This window comes from Macrobrachium rosenbergii, chromosome 22 (assembly GCF_040412425.1).
Source record: "Macrobrachium rosenbergii isolate ZJJX-2024 chromosome 22, ASM4041242v1, whole genome shotgun sequence".
Classification (NCBI taxonomy): Eukaryota; Metazoa; Arthropoda; class Malacostraca; order Decapoda; family Palaemonidae; genus Macrobrachium; species Macrobrachium rosenbergii.
In genome coordinates this window covers 4,996,047-5,015,925 of record NC_089762.1, presented here as the reverse complement: position 1 = coordinate 5,015,925, position 19,879 = coordinate 4,996,047, and the positions used below count along the sequence as shown (strand labels likewise).

The window sequence follows — 19,879 nt, the reverse complement described above, 5'->3', positions numbered from 1 at the left end:
CAGAAAGAACAGGAACCTGGAATACATCCAAGAATGAGTAAAATCGGGATCACAAAAATAATAGTACTGGTTTATAAGGTAATGAAAGATTATTCGAGTTGTAAAAATGTACAAGGTCACAGTTCACGTGTGCTGTATATTTGAGATAGCGAACGAAAGGGATAATGACTGTTTGCTTTAAAATTTTACTTTCAAATTTTCAACTAAATATGGGAGCGACTTGCCAACAATAGCACTAGTTTCAAAATAATGCACAAAACCTACTGTTTTTATACAGACTGATAGAAATGATAAAAGTAAAGCTGTTACCAATTTATGGCCTTGAACAGCTGTTTTATATTCTTAGCCTAAGAGAACACACAAAGAGCGATCAAGAACCAGAAAGCATAAAAAAAAAGCGCGAGATCACAAAATCATATGGATGGCCTTCCAGAAATCCTTACTTTGGGAGTGTTATCACATCGTTCTGTAATCTTGACCACAATGGAAGAACACAGATCAGTGTGACTTCTTAATTTTGGGAGTGTTATCCCATCATTCTATAATCTTGACCACAACGGAAGAATACAGATCAGATGGACTAAGTTTCCATTTGCACAAGTGGTTGGGCACTGGCTATGACCTAATGAAAGCACATTGCCCTAACCTTTCCTAGGGTCTCTAGCCTTGACCCTACATTCCTAACCTGACTTAGGGTGCCATGCCCTGACCTGGCCAGGGGAATGGGGCACCTTCTACCCCATCCCCCCACTCCCAGACACATACATCCATCCCCACCAGTACTACTGAACATCAAACACATGGACTAGATGAAGTTTCCATTCGAACACATTTTCCAGCACTAATAATGACCTAACCGTCACAAACTTTCCTTAATTTAACCAGACCTTACCCTCCTAAACTGACTCAGAATGCCATACCCTGACCTGTCATGGGGGGGGAGAAGTCTCCCTAACCCCGCCTAAATTTAGTAACAATGAACGTCAAAACCCTTAAAATACATAAGTTTAAAAGTCCCCCCGGCCCACCCTAAAGCAACAATGAACCGATAAACAAGTTTAAAGTCGCCCTGTTGCCTCCCTAAAGCAACAATGAACATCAAAACTCTTAAAATTATTGGATTTCATTCTAATTTTCTTTAGCCTTCTTCAAGCGTTTGTGTGCTGGTCACAGAAATGTATTGTACTCAGCTAGGACATTAACATGGATTTGGGAGGCAGCAGATAAACACATTTAATTATGTCAAGAAACAGAAAAATTTTCAGAACACCTTTCATTTACTGTTTCAAAACAAGTAAGACTTCACAGGTACCTTGGTGTTGGTATCTACAGTAGAGTTTCTACATTGTCGATTCATTCCAGTTTGTACAAGTAAAAAACTTCATGTCACAGAGCTTCCATTTAGATGCTGAGACAGGAAGGAGTGACTGCATATGGATCCGAGTGCTAGTATAAGCCAACATATGAATCATACTGTTCTAACTCATTCTGACTGGTTAGATTTTAAAAAATCAGTAGGTCCATGGCGTGACCTAGAGCAAATGCGCACACTACTGGCGTGGTTTAAACCATCCGCAACAGAAAATAGGGCGATCAGGGTGCCATGGCACAGCCATCTTAAGAACTAGGGTAAACGCTCAGGCCATGACACACTGTGTAATTCCTCCGTTGTTTGGAAACTTCCAGAATATGTATTTGAATGCACCCCCATCAGAATCAGTGTGATTTGAGCCGCCTCTACACAACACGCCGAGACCTCTACACTCCTATCAAAGTAACTGTTGTTCTCCTATATTACGAAATAATGGCATATTTCCGATTAAACAGAGGTTCATTAAGATTTAGCCATGTGCAGTGCTAACTTACCAGCCATGACGCTCTTGAAACTTTTACTTAAAACATTTTAAAAGTGGACGAGTGACGTCATCTCGATATTTGCCGAGTGACTTAAGCGTGTAAAGAAACTGCTCATTTCCTCTGTTAAATCTGCACAAAATATTTGTACCCATAGACGCTGACACCGTTTCTTGACATCAGTGGTAAATGCTAGCGCCTATGAGGGTTGGGCGGGGAACTCTAGCGAATTTTCAGGACACCAGAGCACTAGATAATATTTAAATAATTAGGTAGCTACACACCAGAATAAGGTTATAAAGTGAGTAAATGTATAGAGTAACGCGTTCATTATAATTCATTTGAAAATATTCGTTCCTGGAACAAACCAGATTTCTGAGACAAATTTCAACGCTTTTGCTATGAACATTACAATGTAGCTATTTTTCGTGTTTTCCTATCTTTTTTTCTATTTATTAATATACATTACATACAGTGTAATATGTATATCACACACAGGCAGTCCCCGGTTAACAGCAGGGCTTGGTTAACAGTGACCTGGCTTTACAGCGCTTGTCTAGCGATGAAAACTGGCAATTTTCGGAGCTTAAATAAATTTTCTGATTTCTGCTGATAATTGGGTATCGGAGCCGATACATACCTAACAGAGGTGCCAGTAACCGAAAATCGGCACTTTTCGACACTGATAAGCCCCAAAAATTGTCGATTTTCGGTTATCACCACACCCTCAGAAAGGAACCCCTGCCAGTAACCAGGGATTGCCTGTACACAGTGTAAGTTTTGTCAAATATAATGGTGTTTTAAGTAATAATTTTAGATTTAAAACCTTTATTTCAGTCCTGTATTTTGACGTCGTGGCATCTTGACTCTCCTACCAATAGTCAATAAATTGTCATACTCAACTTTCTTGCATTTTTGCCAAAGTGGTAACACTCAAATGAACACATTACGTGACCCAGAAATATACATAGTAATATGGACTTAAATAAATGAAAAATCCTAACAACAAAATACATTTCTATAGTAAACAATTCACTAAAGTGTTGTCCACTCTGGGATGTTTGTGGCAGCCAGATGTACAATAAGGCTGGAAAATTGTTCTCGCCACAGTTTCGCTACTTTGATGGATTAAGCACTGTAAACTAACATTCTCATGTATTTCAAGTGGCATTGTAGGTGAACTAAAAACAAAATGTGTATAATTACAATCAAATAAGCACTGTGGCACTTCAGTTGTGATGTCAGTAAGGATAAAACCACGGATTACGGGTAAAAATGCATTTCAGTTCGACCACATGACATACGGGAATTCCATGTCTCATACTTTCGCTAGTGTAGGCAACAAACTGTTTTATCGCGCTGATTACAACTAAAATCGGTAAAACTTTACAAAACGTGCACGGTTTGATTCCTGCCAGTCGTCGACCGGGACAGACTTCTCATACATAAATAGACCTAACCTTTTCTGTAATGCCAGGTCCTGATCTAACCAGATCTTACCTACCTAACCTAACTTAGGGCAACGTGCCCTGACCTGGCCGGGGACGGGGGAATCTCCCTGCCCTCAAATGTGGTAACCTGTCTGGTCGGAGACTGGCAGGAACCAGGCCGCACAACTATTGTAAAGTTTTACCCTAAAATCTTGAGTAATATCAATAAACATTACATGCATCCGCAATTAGTGTTCAGTATACCGTTAAATGAGAGCTGGGATGGAAGTGTCCAATTGCCATTCAGGTTGCATCAGCATTTGGGAGGATGCCATATTGTATTCAAAATTGCCTTCAACACTATTTTAGGAAGACTTCACATACATATTTTGGTTCGTAGGCATCCTCTAGCTCAGTTTGTTAATGAAACTTCAATCTTTTGAAAGTTTTCTTTTTATTTCCCCAATTAAATATCAAGTGAAAAGTGAAAATTCAAACACCGATGTGTGCCATGCCCGATTGTTTACCCTACAGGAGATGCCGCGTGACTCGATGAAAGTCAATACAGGACATAAAAATTAATTTCACCACTGCAAAACTGGCAGCCAATGATTTTATGGAAACTGGCAGGGCAAGTGGTTTTTGAGGAGGTTTAGAGCATACTGAACTATTATCCTATACATTTTATAATTTGGAGGAAATGGTAAGGAATTAGGCCGTGCTCAAGTTGATCTTAATTCTACCCTAAGTATTTATTACACAGTAGACAATGACAACACCTAAAGTTCACAGACCTGGGCCCCTAGCCTAGCCTACACCTCCTAGGGTAAATGATCGGGGTTGACACATGGGTGGCAGAATTTTCACTTTTCACTCAATATTTAATTGGAGAAATAACAAAAAAATTAAACCTTTACGAAAACCTTTCAAAAGACTGAAGCTTCATTAACAAAATGAGCTATAGGAAACTGCCATACGAACTAAAATAAGCATGTGAAGCCTTGGTAAAATATATAGGTGTTGAAGGCAATTTTGAATCCAATATGGCATCTTCCGAAAGATTGCAACAAAATGAATGGCAATTGGACACTTCCTTCCCAACGTTCATTTAATGGTGTACTGACACTAATTGCGTATATATGTAATGTTTATAGATATTACTCAAGATTTTAATTGTAATCAGCATGATAAAACAACATTTTCTTGCCTACACTAGTGAAAATATGGGACGAGACATGGAATTCCGGTCTGTCATGTGGTTGAACTGAAATGTAATTTTACCTTTAATCCATGGTTTTATCCTTACTGACATCACAACTGAAGCTCCACAATGCTTATTTGATTGTAATTATGCACATTTTGTTCTTAATTCACTCAAAATACCACTTAAAATACGTGAGAATGTTTGTTTACAGTACTTTACTCCATCACAGTAGTGAAACTGTGGCAGGAACAATTTTCCAGCCTTACTGTACATTTGGCTGCCACAAAGATTCCCGAGCGGACGACACATTAGTGAACTGTTTACAATAAAAATGTACTATTTTGTTGTTAAGACTTTTCATTGATTTAAGTACATATTACTACGTATACTTCCGAGAACATGTAGTGTGTACATGTGAGGTTACCACTTTGGCAAAAATGCAAGAAAGTTGAGTACGACAATTTATCCAGAACTGGTATGCGAGTCAACATGCCATTACCTCAAAATACAGGACTGAATTAAAGGTTTTAAATCCAAAATTATTACTTAAAACATCATTATATTTGACAAAATGTACACTGTGCAGGTGATATATTACACTGTATGTAATATATATTGTAATGTTCACTGCAAAAGCGTTGAAATTTGTCTCAGGAACCTGGTTTGCTCCAAAAAGTATTTTAAATGAATTACAATGAACATGTAATACATTTACTCAATTTATAACCTTATTCTGGTGTTTAGCTACCTAGTTATTTAAATGTTGTCTAGCACTCTGGCGTCCTGAAAATTCGCTCGAGTTCCCTGTCCAATCCCCAGCTTTTACCACTGATGCCAAGGGAGTGGTGTCAGCATCTATGGATACAAATATTTTGCAGATTTAACACAGGAAATGGGCAGTTTGTTTATACGAGTGACTCGGTAAATATTGAGGTGGCATCACTTGTCCACTTTTAAAGTGTTTTAAGTAAAAGTTTCGAGAGCGTCATGGCCAGTAAGTTAGCATTGCACACGGCTAAATCTTAGCGAACCTCTGTTTAATCGGAAATATGCCATTATTTCATAATATAGAACAACAGTTACTTTGATAGGAACGTAGAGGTCTCGGCGTGTTGTGTAGAGGCGGCACAAGTCTCACCGGTGCTGATGCAGGCGCGTTCCAATGCATTTTCTGGCAGTGTCCAAACAGCGGACGAATGTCGCAGTGTCTCACGCTCAGAGGGTTTATCCAATGTTGTGAGCTAAAGTTTAGTTTAAGTAGTCTTTATCGGTTTAGTGGCAGGACTGAGACTCTACCTTTCCTACAGCAACATATATACCCAGATAGGATATGCTCCAGTGCTCAAATAGCTATGTAGATAGCCTATGGGTTATGTATGGCCTAAGCCTATACTACCTCACCACTATTATAGTAGTGAATGGTATGAATGCAAAGAAAAATCTCATTACTGACCAATAGTTCTACCCGAAACCAGACTATTTCTATATACGCATCTGTTAGGCTACGCCTAGCCCATTACACCAAAACAAAGGCTACGTAGGCTAGCCTACCGTAGGCAATCATAAAATTTCAGAACAACGAACACTTAAAAACCGCAGACCAGTTAAGGATAACGTCATCAGACCGTCGTCCATGCAACGGGGCCCTCGCCCAAGACCCCTGCAGCAGAACATCAGCAACATCAAAGGAGATGGAAATGTCAGGCGAGCCTCCTCCTCCAGCATAGGGTAACATCGGGAGTCCCGCAACCTCACCTCTTGCTCACGGAATGCGAGTCTCTTCCGGCTATGGCTCTCTCTGTGTTGTTCTTGCTGGGACTGGCGTTCGTCGAAGCCTCAGGTGCCACATTCTGGGCCATTTTGACCTCCGGAGTCTCTCTGATTTGAACGACAAAGATCCGAGGTTTCCACTTTTACCTTCCGACGGACCTTTTGTTTACGCCCCAACCATTCAAATCTGGGGTCAGTGTTACCAACCGGGTTTTCTGGGACTTCGCTAGTTAACAGTTATACCAGAATTATCTGGTACGTGTCGTGATTGTTGCCGAAAAAAATCATAATGCTGGAGTGAACTGTATGATGTCATATAAACGCCATTTGCTTTTAAATTTTTCATATGTGGTATCTCCTTTGACATAAATTCATGTTTTATAATAGAAATTACTTAGAAACGGTGGTCCTTTTTATTGGTAGCAACTTACGCTGACTTTAGCAATACTTAACGCTTACCAGCCATGAGCTTAATTGCAGAAAAAAATTAAAATGAGTTTGGAATACCCAACAAGATTTGGACGGTTTATCTTACACAATATTCACGATTTGACAAATGAAAGTGTCAACTATATATTATAATGGAAATAATTTTACTTTACTGAATAGAATAGAATAGACAATTTTATATCAGGTAAGCCAAATTAACCTTTTTATTCTTTTTTGTGGGGGTTGTGGAGGGGTAGCGGTTGTTGGGTCCGAAACTCGTCTGTGGTAAAACCCACTCTTTTCTGGTTTACCATTTATGATCTTCACTTCAAGATGCCTTTCTCTTATTGCTCTTAGGGCCACGGACGAGGATGAAGAAAAGAAGACAAAAAGAATGAATAAAGCTTTAATCTCGCATATATCACTAATGCCATAATTATCAAAGGAGGACCTCAACAAGACAGTATGTACCTTCGCAGGGATGAAGCCATGTGCCAGATGCTCTCTCTCTCTCTCTCTCTCTCTCTCTCTCTCTCTCTCTCTCTCTCTCTCTCTCTCTCTCTCTCTCTCTCTCTCTCTCTCACACACACACTCATTCACAACTGAGTCTGAAAATCCTTGTGAACTCAAGGCATTTTGCATTTACCGAACATTTTCTGCAATTATAGCATAATCAAGGAGCCCTCCATCATCATTTACGGCTTCATGGTTTTCGACAAGGTCTGTTCAAGTTCAAACAAATGGCAAACTTCGTCACACCTCAAGGCCAAAAAATAAATTGATAAGCTACTCGGTATGAAAATAGCCTACGGTTGAACTACTTCTATCTAGATATGCCATACTCTTATTTCCTTCACAAGCTATTGGAGAAAACCTAATGAAGTGTGGAATTCACTCACACGTTAATGTATATGAAAAGGGCGTTTGCGTGAGCAAGTTCTCGATCATGAATGTTTCCTCATTTTCTGCTAGAAGGACACGGCCCGCTAAGTTCGAAGAGCAACCGTCATTAGAACATTAATCATACAAATATGAAGACTATTGTCTGCAATGCACTCAAAGGTCCCAAAATAGAGAGCAAAGCATTGAGAGAGAGAGAGAGAGAGAGAGAGAGAGAGAGAGAGAGAGAGAGAGAGAGAGAGAGAGAGAGAGAGAGAGAGATAAAACGTGCTTTGTGTTAAGCATCTTCCCTTCTCTCGACCTTCCAAAATTTCGCCGAAAACGTGCGAACGGCTTATATTTGCCCCTCCCCTCTCTCTGAGTTTTATGTTCTTTGTTGTCTTTTTATATGTTTTTTTTTAATAATTAACATCTCTATGCCTTTATTTCTTTTTACAGAGGAACTCCCATTCAAGACGAACCAAGTTTTGGGAGGAGTAGTATGCAATCATCACTTGGAGAAGATTAATCACCAAACACGATTATAGCTAATGCGGTACAGTGTGGAAAGCAATGTCTCGTGCAGCTGAAGAACTTGGACGATTTTTCTCAACAAAACACATTGAGGAAACTCCTGGCCCTCCTCTTTTGCAAAAAGTCTTAGATAAGAAAGCAGTTATATGAGTGCCTTTGGGATAATCGTAGATGATTTTATTATTCAAGACCTCAGGAAGTGCACTGAAGCTGAAGGAAGAAGAGCACTGAAAAACAATGACTAAATCATATCTCGTGAAGAAATTCTTGTAGCAATTGGAATCATGTATGCACGTGAGATTTTGGCAAAAAATCAGTCATTGATCATTTATGGTTAAGAATATGGGGTCCACCATTTTTCAGGAACACGATGGCACGTCACAAATTCAAAGAAATAATGCGATTTATAAGAGTTGACATAAAAACAGTGAGGTTAGTACGTTTGCGCACAGATAAATTTGCTTATATTTCTGAAGTGTAGGATAGATTTATTGGAAACTGCAGAGCCGCTTATAAGCCGCACGAGAGCATCACAATTGAACAATTGACGAACAGGTTTTTCCCTCGATATGCAGATGTCCTTTTACACAGTACATGGCAAATAAACCGAAAAATTTGGAATAAAGTTTTGGATTGCTGCCAATACAGATTCAAAGTATATGTTGAACGCATTTTCTTACTAGGGAAAAAATAATTTCGACCAGCAAATCAGCCCTTACCAGCTTATGTTGTGCTACGATTAATGGAACCATTCACTGAGAAAGGTAGAAATGTCACAACTGAAAATTTCGTCACAACCCTTCAATTAGTTGAACATTTGAAAGCAAAAAACGCCACTATTATCGGCACAATGAATCGAGCCCGTAGAGAAATTTCACCTCAAATAAAATCATGGAAAGGTCATCTATATGATACACATCCGCCGAAAAATAATGATGCAACACTGACAGTATACCACAGCAGGCAAAACAACAGTCCTTATACTCAGTTCACGTTATCGCTCTGTTTCAGTCGGACATGGACGGAAGAAGAAAATTAGCGGTTTGTGACCAAGTAACAACATTAAGCATATAGTCCACTTAATCCATACAATCACTTTTTCGCCACAGGGATTATTATTATCTTCAGTATTAAGTAAAAAAAGGAATAAAGAGTTAAATGAGAAGCCAACACGTAGGGAAACGTAATCAAAGTGTGGCCCAGATGAACGAACACGGTCTAGGCCAATGAGTTTCAATTATCTAACAAAGCCTCCTGAACGCAACAGTGAAGTCTTTCTATGAAGAAACTTCACGTCGAACATACTCTGAAGTAATTTTTGGCATATAATAAGTAAGTAAAGACATGTACTGCAGTAGCAGATATCTGTATTTGCATTTCAACCCTCACTTTTTTTTCTGAAAAATTAGACGCAACCGAACGCAACACTAGGCCTAGTTTATGATTTCTGAAGAGTAGGCCATCTTTCATAGATTTTAATGGTAAATATAAAGGAGTAGGCCACAAAAATATATCGTTAATTGATATAATACAATGTATAAAATGCAGTACAGGTGAGATAATCAGAGAACTTTGTCGTAATAAGGAGAAATTCACCATCTTTTGTCAGTATTTTTACTTCCTTCCCAGAGGGGTTGGTACTAAGCACCGCGTCCCAGGGTGCTTCCGCCATGTTGAGTACCAGCCCTTCGGCGAAAAAAGTGAAAATATAAACAAATGTAGGCGAATTTCTCATTATCTCGGTGAATTTCATTGATTGTCTCACCAGTACTGCATTGCATACACCCTTTTCTATGCTGTTTAGCCAAAGAATTATATCAATAAACGATATCAACATAAGGCCATAGCCTTTAAATTTACAATAATAATAATGGAAGTATATATACCTTCAGGTTTTAATCAGAAAACAAAATGAGATTTGTAAATTTTTGACGGATTTCAGAAAATCCAATATAAGATAGAGGTTGGGGTCATATTTACTTTAGGTTATGCTGAAGAACTGAAAGAAACGAAATATAAATTATATTGAAAGAAAACTAAATTCATGGGACACCAATCTAATATTACAGCACGCAGTATATTGTTTTTTCATCGGTTCTTTCTTCAAGTTTTATCATTTATATGATTGGATAAATATTATTATTCTGTGCTTTCACAGAATAATAACATTTATCCAATCATAAATGATAAAACTTGAAGAAAGAACCGATAAGGAATAATATACTGTACGGCTACTGAATTTCGCAGCCAACTTAAATAAAATAGACTTGAAAGTTTTCTATTTTATGAAAAACTTTAGCCTATTGATTCCACGTAGATATTTGAGATATTTCTTCAGTTGAAGAGACTCCGGCAGTTATTTCATGAACAACAGCATCTTAAAACCTCAAATCTGACTTTCAAAACATATTTTCTGAATACGAAATCTCAAAATGTTTCCAGTGAACTTGCCTCAGGTCTTACGAAAAAATTCTGCCTTGCCCCGATTGTCGTGACATAAAAAATATCCTTTTCAAGTTAAAAAAAAAAAAAGTGTGGATACCTAATACAGCGGCAACCTATCCTTGAAAAATAACCTTCAAATTAGTGTTTTAAATATTTGTTTGTTGCAACCAGCTACTCAAGTGTTAAAAACTGGCAGTGTTTGTATTCGTAAAAAGAAACTAATGCACAAATTCTTTATCAAAATGATCAGCATGACCTTTGTACATTATCAACAATGAGGAGTGAACGATTATATATAAAGTGAAAAAAAAACTATGGAAAAGGGGACTGAAATACACATGCTCTTCTCTAATATCTTGTACTTTGGATAACTAACCTACAGTGTGTGCTACACAACTGTGCTTATGCCTGCCTGCCCGTTGTCGCATAGGTTTCTTGAATATCTTTTTAAATATCACCTGTATCTTCTTGATATTTTGGCACAGCATGTTTTAGATCCTCCGGTAATTTTGGGCAAAATAATGAAGTAACAGAATTTATTGATTAAGGCAATTTACTCTTGAACTTTTTCTATTTCCTCAAGATTTGTTGTAGATATCCAACACCTGTCCTTGGCTTAGCTAAAGAATTAGGAAAGAAGCCCCGCCCACTCGTTTCTCTCTGTCTCAAGCTTACGAATTGAAGAGTCTAGTATGATATGGCTTTTTACGTTTTGAATTACCGACAATAACCACTCCTATTCAGTATCTTTCGTATAGGCATTTGTATGTTTTTATATATCATGTATGTTTTTATTTATTACCATGAGAATGGGGTGGCAGTTGACCAGTTCTGATTATAAGATATTGCAGATGTGGAAATGAAAAGGAGAAAAAATGGATGAAATAATAGTTATTTTTTTAACAACACCACTTTATACATTATGATATATATATAACCAAAAAGTGTGTGTGCAATATATACAGAAATTTTACAGATTATTGCATAATGCAATGTTTACACTAAGCATGAAAATAGCATAGACATACATTTTAAAGTGATGAAGAAATACACAAATACTAATGAATTATATATATATATATAATATATATATATATATATATATATATATATATATACCCACACATATATATATATATATATATATATATATATATATATATATATATATATATAATTATATATATGTTTCATCTTTAGTCACCCTCCATAACCTTGCCGAATCAGAGCACAAATCGTACAAACCTTCTTCTGGTAACTGAAGAGAGAATTCAGCATTACCAACATAAAACGCTCTGACATGTAAAGACAATAATAATTAAATTTTCTCATGGTGAATCAAAGGAGGAAAAATGATTTTGATAATAATGTAGCATGTGCGGTTCGATAAATAGCATGTGATGTGACATGTGGAATACAGTTTTTCTAGTTTAGGTTTGTTAAAAGTTGACATTCCTGACTTTTCAATGGTAGCTGAATGTATACGTTGGGGTAATCTTACATCTGATTTTGCTTAAAGTTTCACAGATTGGGAGGTACTCTTTAGATAAAACAAACCTTCATATTGTTGTGAAAAGTTACGCATTTCACCACCTTGTTGGGCCCCTGGGCGCCAAAAACAACGTCTTTCCTGGTTGCCTATGGGCGGGACGAACGTGCTTCGGTCCCGTCTGGGCGGCGCAGATGCCGATCTGAACATGTCCATTTGGCGGGAAAGCCACAATTACGCCTAATCGAACGACTATAAAAGGTGGAAGCGGGCTTAGACGATCGGCTCTCCGATCCAGATCGTAAAGATAGATTGTAGAAGTGTAAGCACTACGAGGTTCTTTGTTATATTACCCGTCTTATGGTACAGCAAGTAGGACAATTGATTGAGATTTGTAAATGTACCCACCGAGGTTCAGTTCCTCAATTATTTTAAACTTGCAGTATAGATTTTGCCAATTAATATTTGATTAACGTAACGAAGCCTGTGTCGGCTTCAAGTGTAATGTGAGGTTTGGTTGTTTGGGATATAATTCATCTGGGGAAAAGTCCTTTATTTATTCATTTAATGATGAGTATTTTGTTGTAAGTAATAGTTGTAAATAGAATTAGTTTTTAAGTCAACATTTTATAACTGGTCTCATTGAGCCTTCCTTAGTTTGTAGACGTCCTCATCCTCTGCAATCCTTAGCTAACAACATCAGCAAAGAAACAGTGCATTGCGGATGAAAATTCACATTTTTTTGGTCCTTCGAACCTGATTGTAAGGACGAGAGCGATCTTCAACGGTTGTGCTGGTGAGGCTATGGTATTTAACGAGTTGGTTTTGTGGCATTCGCAACTGCCCAATAGAATCCCCGATGTTGAAGGGGCTGAAATCGAGTTAAATGGGGAACCAAGTTGACTAATGAGTCTTTTGAGTCTGATAGCCTACCCCTTTAGAGAGGTAGGTATCATTTAGTAATTCTGTACATAGGCGGCAATGACTTAGCAAATGATCCAGTGCCACATGTTTGGGAATGTTATCGCGCCTTGATAGAGTGCTTAAGACAAATCACAGTTGCTGTTGCCCTATGCAACGCAGAAATTAGAACTTACGAAGAAACGAACCGATTCAACATTGATCCTGAGCAGTACGATGCTGATGTAAAAAACTTTAATGGCCGTTTGAAAGGTATTGTGCTAGACGTAGGAGATATCAGGTTAGGTATTTACCGATGAATGCATGGGTGTACCGACGCAACCAGACAGCCGATAATGTTCATTTCATCAGTAGTGTCAGAAGTGCACTTGCCAATCGCTTCTCGAAACTCGTGCGTAATGGACAAGCCCGCCAAACAGTAGAGTAAAAAGCCGAAATTCTAGTCTTGGTCCGTCGTTTTGTTTTGTTTGAAAACAGTTTTATTGCAATGCACATTTCTAGTTTCTTATACAGATTAAAGTAGTCACACCCTCCTCTTTACACAATGGTAACGTTAATCTATCACCCTTCTTCCATCAAAATGGCAAACCAGACAGAACCTAAGTTCTTTACTCCTGTAACTAACCTGCTGCGAGACGCTTTAGACCAAGCACACTGAGACCTCGTCGAGTCTCATAGCCTGTCTGTTTATGAAGAAATGCTTGATAGAATAAAAGTGGGTGAGAAAGTACTTAAAGATGCATACGTCTAATCATAAGTAACTATTCAACCCCAAGTGAAAAGTGAAGTTAGGAAAGTCTTGGACCGCGCTCGTAAGGCCATAACCTTGATTGTTGACAGAATAAGTTCCCTATGGAACTCTGTTCGACCCAAGAAAGAATTGCCACAACTTGGGGAGATTCCCTTGCCCACCTTCAGTGGGGAGAGAAGCCAATATATCATAAAATTGTTTGATGGGCTAGTTCATGATCGACATGACTAGATTTACTTACCTAACTGGATCGTTGAAAGGAGAGCCCCTCAGACTGATTAGCAGCCTAAGTATAACTACACAACTATGGCATAACAAGAAAGTTGTTGAAAGAGAGCTATGGTGACACGTACCAAGCGTTGGTTGTGTTGCATCGTCAGTTAGCCGATTTACCCGTGCCTAAGTGTAATTATCAGGATTTGCGGAAGTTTAGTGTTGAAGTTGCTGCCCTTACCAAACAAATTAAGTGGCTTAACGGGGCAGCATTGGATCATGGTATGTTACTTAGCCTATGGTGTCAGAAACTATCAAAAGGTGATGTGTATCACCGCATTACTGATCATCTGAGAAAGTGTGACTTTAGTCTTGACGAAATGTACTCTGCTATTAATTACATAAAATTCGCTCATGTGAGAATGATGCCCTCCAGAAGGGAGAGGATCTTTCAGTTGATGTTCAAACTGAAACTGTAAAATCAAGCGCCTCACGCTCCGAGAATTGCTCATTCTGTAACTGTAATCACACAGCGTATCAATGTACCAAATTTTCCAGTGCTGCTGCAAAAAGGCGCCAACTCATACTCAATTGCAGATGTTTTAATTGCTTAGCTACAGGACATGCGAGTCATCAATGCCCCAGTAGACGAATTTGTAAACTCTGTAATGAAAGGCATTGTAAAGTCCCCGCTCAACGGGTTCTCTATGGTAGACATCCTGTTTTCTACGGTGCCTTGACGTGCGACCTAAGATCAAACGGTCGCAACCTTATTATCATTATTGTGAATTGTTTATTTATTATCTATTCATTTGCCCTTGTACCATGTATGTGTGACAGAGTATTTTTATGTCCAACCAGTTATTGTTAATCATGATGTTTTCTGTATGTACTCGTACCTGTCCAGTTTTGCAGAGAAATAGTTTGATCTCGGGTCACATGTAAAATTTTTGTACTCGCTGTCTCTGCATATACATAGACGTCCGCATGCCGCTTTATAAGTGGGTCGCTTCAATAATAAACTAGCAGTACTTGTCTTCCTGCTCTTTCTTTAGCACCTCTCACAGTGGTGACTCCCGGAGTGGTTCCCGGAGCCATTAACGGGGGGAGGGGGGAAGCTATTGTAAAGTCCCCACTCAATGGGTTCTCTATGGTAGACATCTCGTTTTCTATGGTGCCTTCACATGCGACCTAAGATCGAATGGTCGCAACCTTATTATCATTATTGTGAATTGTTTATTTATTATCTATTCATTTGCCCTTGTACCATGTATGTGTGACAGACTATTGCTATGTCCAACCAGTTATTCTTAATCATGATGTTTTCTGTATGTACCTGTCCTGTTTTGCACAGAAACAGTTTCTCAGGTCACATGTAAAATTTTTGTACTCGCGGTCTCTGCGTCTACTCAGACGTCCGCACGCCGCTTTATAAGCAGGTCGCTTCAATAATAAACTATTCCCCCACCAAAATCACTTTCATGTATCATAATAAAGTTTTCATTAACCTACCCATCTCACAGACTCATCATCAACATAGAGTTACGGGCTGCTCTAGAAGCAAGAGCCCGTGCTGGCACAAGGCCACCTAATTCTAAAACAACAACAACAAGTAATAAACTAGCAGTACTTGTCTTCCTGCTCTTTCTTTAGCACCTCTCACAGCATCACCACCTCATTTGTGAAGGAGTGGCAGCAATAGATGGTCTCACAATGTGTTTTCGGGAAACCATTCTAACCATACACACCCGAGTCCGTCCCACACTGAAAGACTGTCACAGTCACCCCTGAATCCCTCCAAAGAAAATGAGTGAATCGAACTCGATCAACCGTTGTAGCCAGTTCCGATCATAGTGATCAAAGTAAAAGTTAATTCAATGAAAAACCTTCCACCAGTACGAAAACTGTGAAGAACGAACCAACTGCTGAATTACCCACCACCTTGTTACCCACCGCTACAGTAGTTATGTATAATCTGAAACAACCAGTTACTAGCAGGATGTTTTTGGATACTGGTAGCCAGAGGAGCTTTATTTCAACATCACTGGCTCGTAAATTGAAACTGAAAGTAATAAGAAAGGTAAAGTTAAATTTAGCCCCCTTTGCTTCTCAATCAGTTGCGGGAGAATATGAGATGGTGGTAGAATTCATTTGGGAAAATGTGTGGTTAGAGTAAAGTTAGTTGTTCATGATCATGTTGATACCCCCATTCATAATTTGGGAAGATAAGGGATATATATTAGCTGATAGTAAAGCGAAAAGTGATTTGTTGAAGGACATCAATCTTCTCATTGGAGCAGATTATTTGGTTATTTTGTGACTGGAATGGAAAAGGTAGATGGCGTAAATTTGTTCTTTACTCATAATGGCGTAGCCCCCACAAGAAAACACCGCAGTGGGCACTGCAAGGTGTTGTAAAATCAAATGTGTGTGCGTTGAGAGTCCACAGAATCATAGAAAATGAATGTAATGTAGACTGTTGGTGGAGACTGGACACCCTGGGTATTTCCCCTGACGAACGATTCACTGAGTCTGAAAAAACTGCAATGATACAGATGCAACAGTGATTGGGTTATCAGGTTAGCTGACCCTTCAAAGGGACGCAACGTCCTAGCAACAATTACAGTAGTGCTGCCGCGCATCTTAGTATTTTAGAAAAGCGGTTTCAGAAGGATCTTGGTTACAGAAAGATGTACCAATGAGTCCTTGATACCTATTTGAGCTCAGGCTTCATTGAAGAAGTTTCTGAACCCTGAAACGATGGATATTTTATGCCTCACTTTGGCGTGAGGAAAGAGAGTAGCACAACTCCGTAGCGCATTGTTTTCAATGCATCTTCTAAGCGTAAGGGCGAATTGTCCCTAAATGATTGCCTACATGCTGGCCCGAATTTAGTCGAGCTTCTTTATAATTTGCTGTTGAGGTTCTGAACGAACCCCTATGCTGTCATTAGTGATATTAGTAAGGCCTTCCTCAGCATCCTTTTACACCCCACATATCGTAAGTATGTATGATTCCTTTGGCAACAGGAGCCTGGTAAAACGACAACCTACGCCTTCAGAGTGGTGGTTTTTGGTGTCACCACCAGTCCGTACCTTCTGCAACAGGTGCTTTACACACATCTAAGGGACAATGGGAGAGAACAGCTGATGAAATTGTTTTATGTGGACAACTTTTTGAAAACTTATGATTCAGTGCCTGAGTAAGTAATAGCTTAGTTTTACAGACCACTGAGCTGATTAACAGCTGTAGGGCTGGCCCGAAGGATTACACTTATTTTACATGGCTAAGAACCAATTGGTTACTTAGCAACGGGTCCTACAGCTTATTGTGGAATCCGAACCACATTATAGCGAGAAATGAATTTCTATCACCAGAAATAAGTTCCTCTAACTCTTCATCAGCCGGCTGCGGGAATCGAACTCCGGCCCATCGAATGACGGTCTGAAGCTCAACCAACTCGGCCAACAAAGGGCCTGAGATGAAAGCTGAATGCAAGCAGGTGAAAGCGTTGTTGGCAGACGCGGGTATGCCCTTAACAGGTTGGGCAAGTAATGTGATGGAATTTGATGAGGAAATGGAAGCTGATGAACCAAGTGTAGTGACTGTGTTGGGTATGAAGTGGGATAGAAGTAGGGATGTGCTGAGTCTGAAGGGTGGAAAGAAGATGAACGAGTCTGTGAGGGGTGGAAAACCCACGAAACGTAAGTCACTTTCACTGCTAGTGTCGAATTTTGACTCATTGGGATTAGTTAGTCCAGTCCGTGAAAGGAAAGCTGTTGTTGCAGGATTTGTGGGAAGAAGGGGTTGAATGGGATGAGCTGCTGTCACTGGGGAGGCAGCGTCAAGCTCAGGAGATACTCAAGCAGTTTGAGTCAGTGGAAGCTTTGGAGTTTGAGAGAGGAGTGATCATGAGACAGAGTGAGCTCCATGTTTTTGCAGATGCCTCTGGTAAGGCTTACGGAGCAGTAGCGTATGTTAGAGATGCAGTAGGAAATAGTCAGCTACTTACTTCTAGGATGCGGGTTATGCCACGTAAGCAATGTAAGTTGTCGGTTCCCAAACTGGAGTTATTAACTTTAATGGTGGCTGTCAGTTTAGCTGGTCACCTGTGTGGATTGTGGAGTTTTGCTCGTGTGGTTGTGTGGACCGATAGTTTGGTTGCCAAAACTTGGGTGGAGACTAAGGAATCCAACCGTAATTGTTTCATCTCTAATCAAGTTGGTGAGATTCTATTTCTACAGAGACGGCATGAGATCCAGTTGAAGTATGTCCCCACCAAGTGAAATCCAGCTGACATCCTCACGTGAGGCATGAACACCAAAGATCTGCTACAGAGTGAGCTGTGGCGAAATGCCCCCCATTTTTTTCATACGACAGGTCCTGTAGACATGCCCCCTCAACCTTGTAAGACAACGATATCAGACGAGTCGTGCTTGACAGCTGCAGTCAGGGAATTGAAAGATGAAGGCGAACTTGCATAGCCGGGAGAACTATGGCACATAGAGGGGAGTAAGGTTTCGTTTACTTATATGTTAAATGTAATGCGCAATGTATTGAAATTTGTTCGTTCAGATGGTGACCCCTCTCTTAAACTTGTCTTTTTAGAACAGAGGCATCACCTGCCATCTGTCTGTGCTTATTTAGAATCAGGAATGAAAGTTCCCAGTCACACAAGTAACTTTGTAAAGCAGTTGAACTTAGTTATCTGTAATCAAATCATTTGCACCCGCTCCAGGATTGCTGGTGCAGTAGGATGCAAAGCTGAATTGTTGTTATTGCCAGCTAAGAGTCAATTAGTCAAATTATATCTTAATCATTTGCATGCAACACACACCCACTGTTATGTCAATGTGTTAATTGTACTTTTCTGCCAGGAATGCTGGACGCCTGGGTTGAGAACTTTAGCTAAGGGTGTGATCCGAGCATGCAGAATGTATCAAATGACCTTCAAGCCTCCGCTATGACTCCCACCGCCTCCGCAACTTCCTGCTGCAAGAACCACCTTGAACAGACCCTTCGAATGTGTGGGATTGGACCACACTGGACCTATCAAGACTGATACCGGAGTGGTTTACTTACTGCTGATCACCTGCATCGCCATCAAAGGCTGTTATCAACAATCGCTCCCTGATGTACTCGGGTGATGAGAGAGACGACGGAGTTATTACGCCTCCTCACCTTATACGAGGAGATTTAATTCGACTTCTGCCACCCGTTACACTCCACAAAGGGATGTGGGACACCCTGACAACAAAGCAACTTTGTCATCGTTATTTTTGTCTGACAACCGCCCTCAACAAATTCAAGGATTATTGGAGAGATGGCTACTTACGGGCTCTACTGGAGCGCCATGATTCAAGGGAAGCAACAGTTATGCCTCTTAAGGCAGGTAATGTGGTCCTGGTCAAGACTGAGTCCAGAAAACGCAGAGAATGGCTACTTGGGAGGGTCCTTACAATGTATACTGACCCCCAGGGTGTGGCACGATCAGCCAAGGTCCTTTACAAAGGGGAGGCACATTTGCACGCAATTTATCACATTGTTCCCTTAGAAATGTCCAATGAAGAAGATGACCCAGATGCTGAGAGAGCAGCAGAGGAAGGAATTACAGACTACCGGATCGATTTAAGTGTGCGTGATAGTCGAGAGACAGAAGGACTCGATGGGAATGTGTTCAATGTCGTAAGTACTGATAGTAGCGAGCTTGCCGAAGAGCAAGCGTGGGGATGTGAAGGGGAAAGTACTGGACGAGCCAGGCCGCACAGAAAAGCAGCCCTCGCACAGCGAGAAAGAATGGCTCAGTGGATGCGGGAAGGGACAATGTAGGACAGAAAAAATTGCGAGTGAGGCGAGTTCCTGATGAATCGGTACTCCAAGTGGAGGGCTACGGTGGAGAATGTACAGTGTTCAAGGATGATGTAAACTCATCGCTAATGATCATATTTGTTCCCTTTTTT

At 39.9% G+C, this 19,879-nt stretch overlaps 1 protein-coding gene across 1 annotated transcript in view; it reads right to left on the bottom strand.

Annotated features, from left to right (window-relative positions):
- The window catches only part of vih (ubiquitin conjugating enzyme vih), a 38,661-nt gene extending 32,175 nt beyond the window's left edge, over positions 1-6,486 (bottom strand). Inside the window, exon 1 of the mRNA XM_067124181.1 lies at positions 6,244-6,486. Coding sequence (XP_066980282.1) covers positions 6,244-6,347 — 104 coding nt within the window. The 5' untranslated portion in view covers positions 6,348-6,486. The remainder of the gene's footprint in view (positions 1-6,243) is intronic.
- Between the last annotated feature and the right edge of the window lie 13,393 nt (positions 6,487-19,879).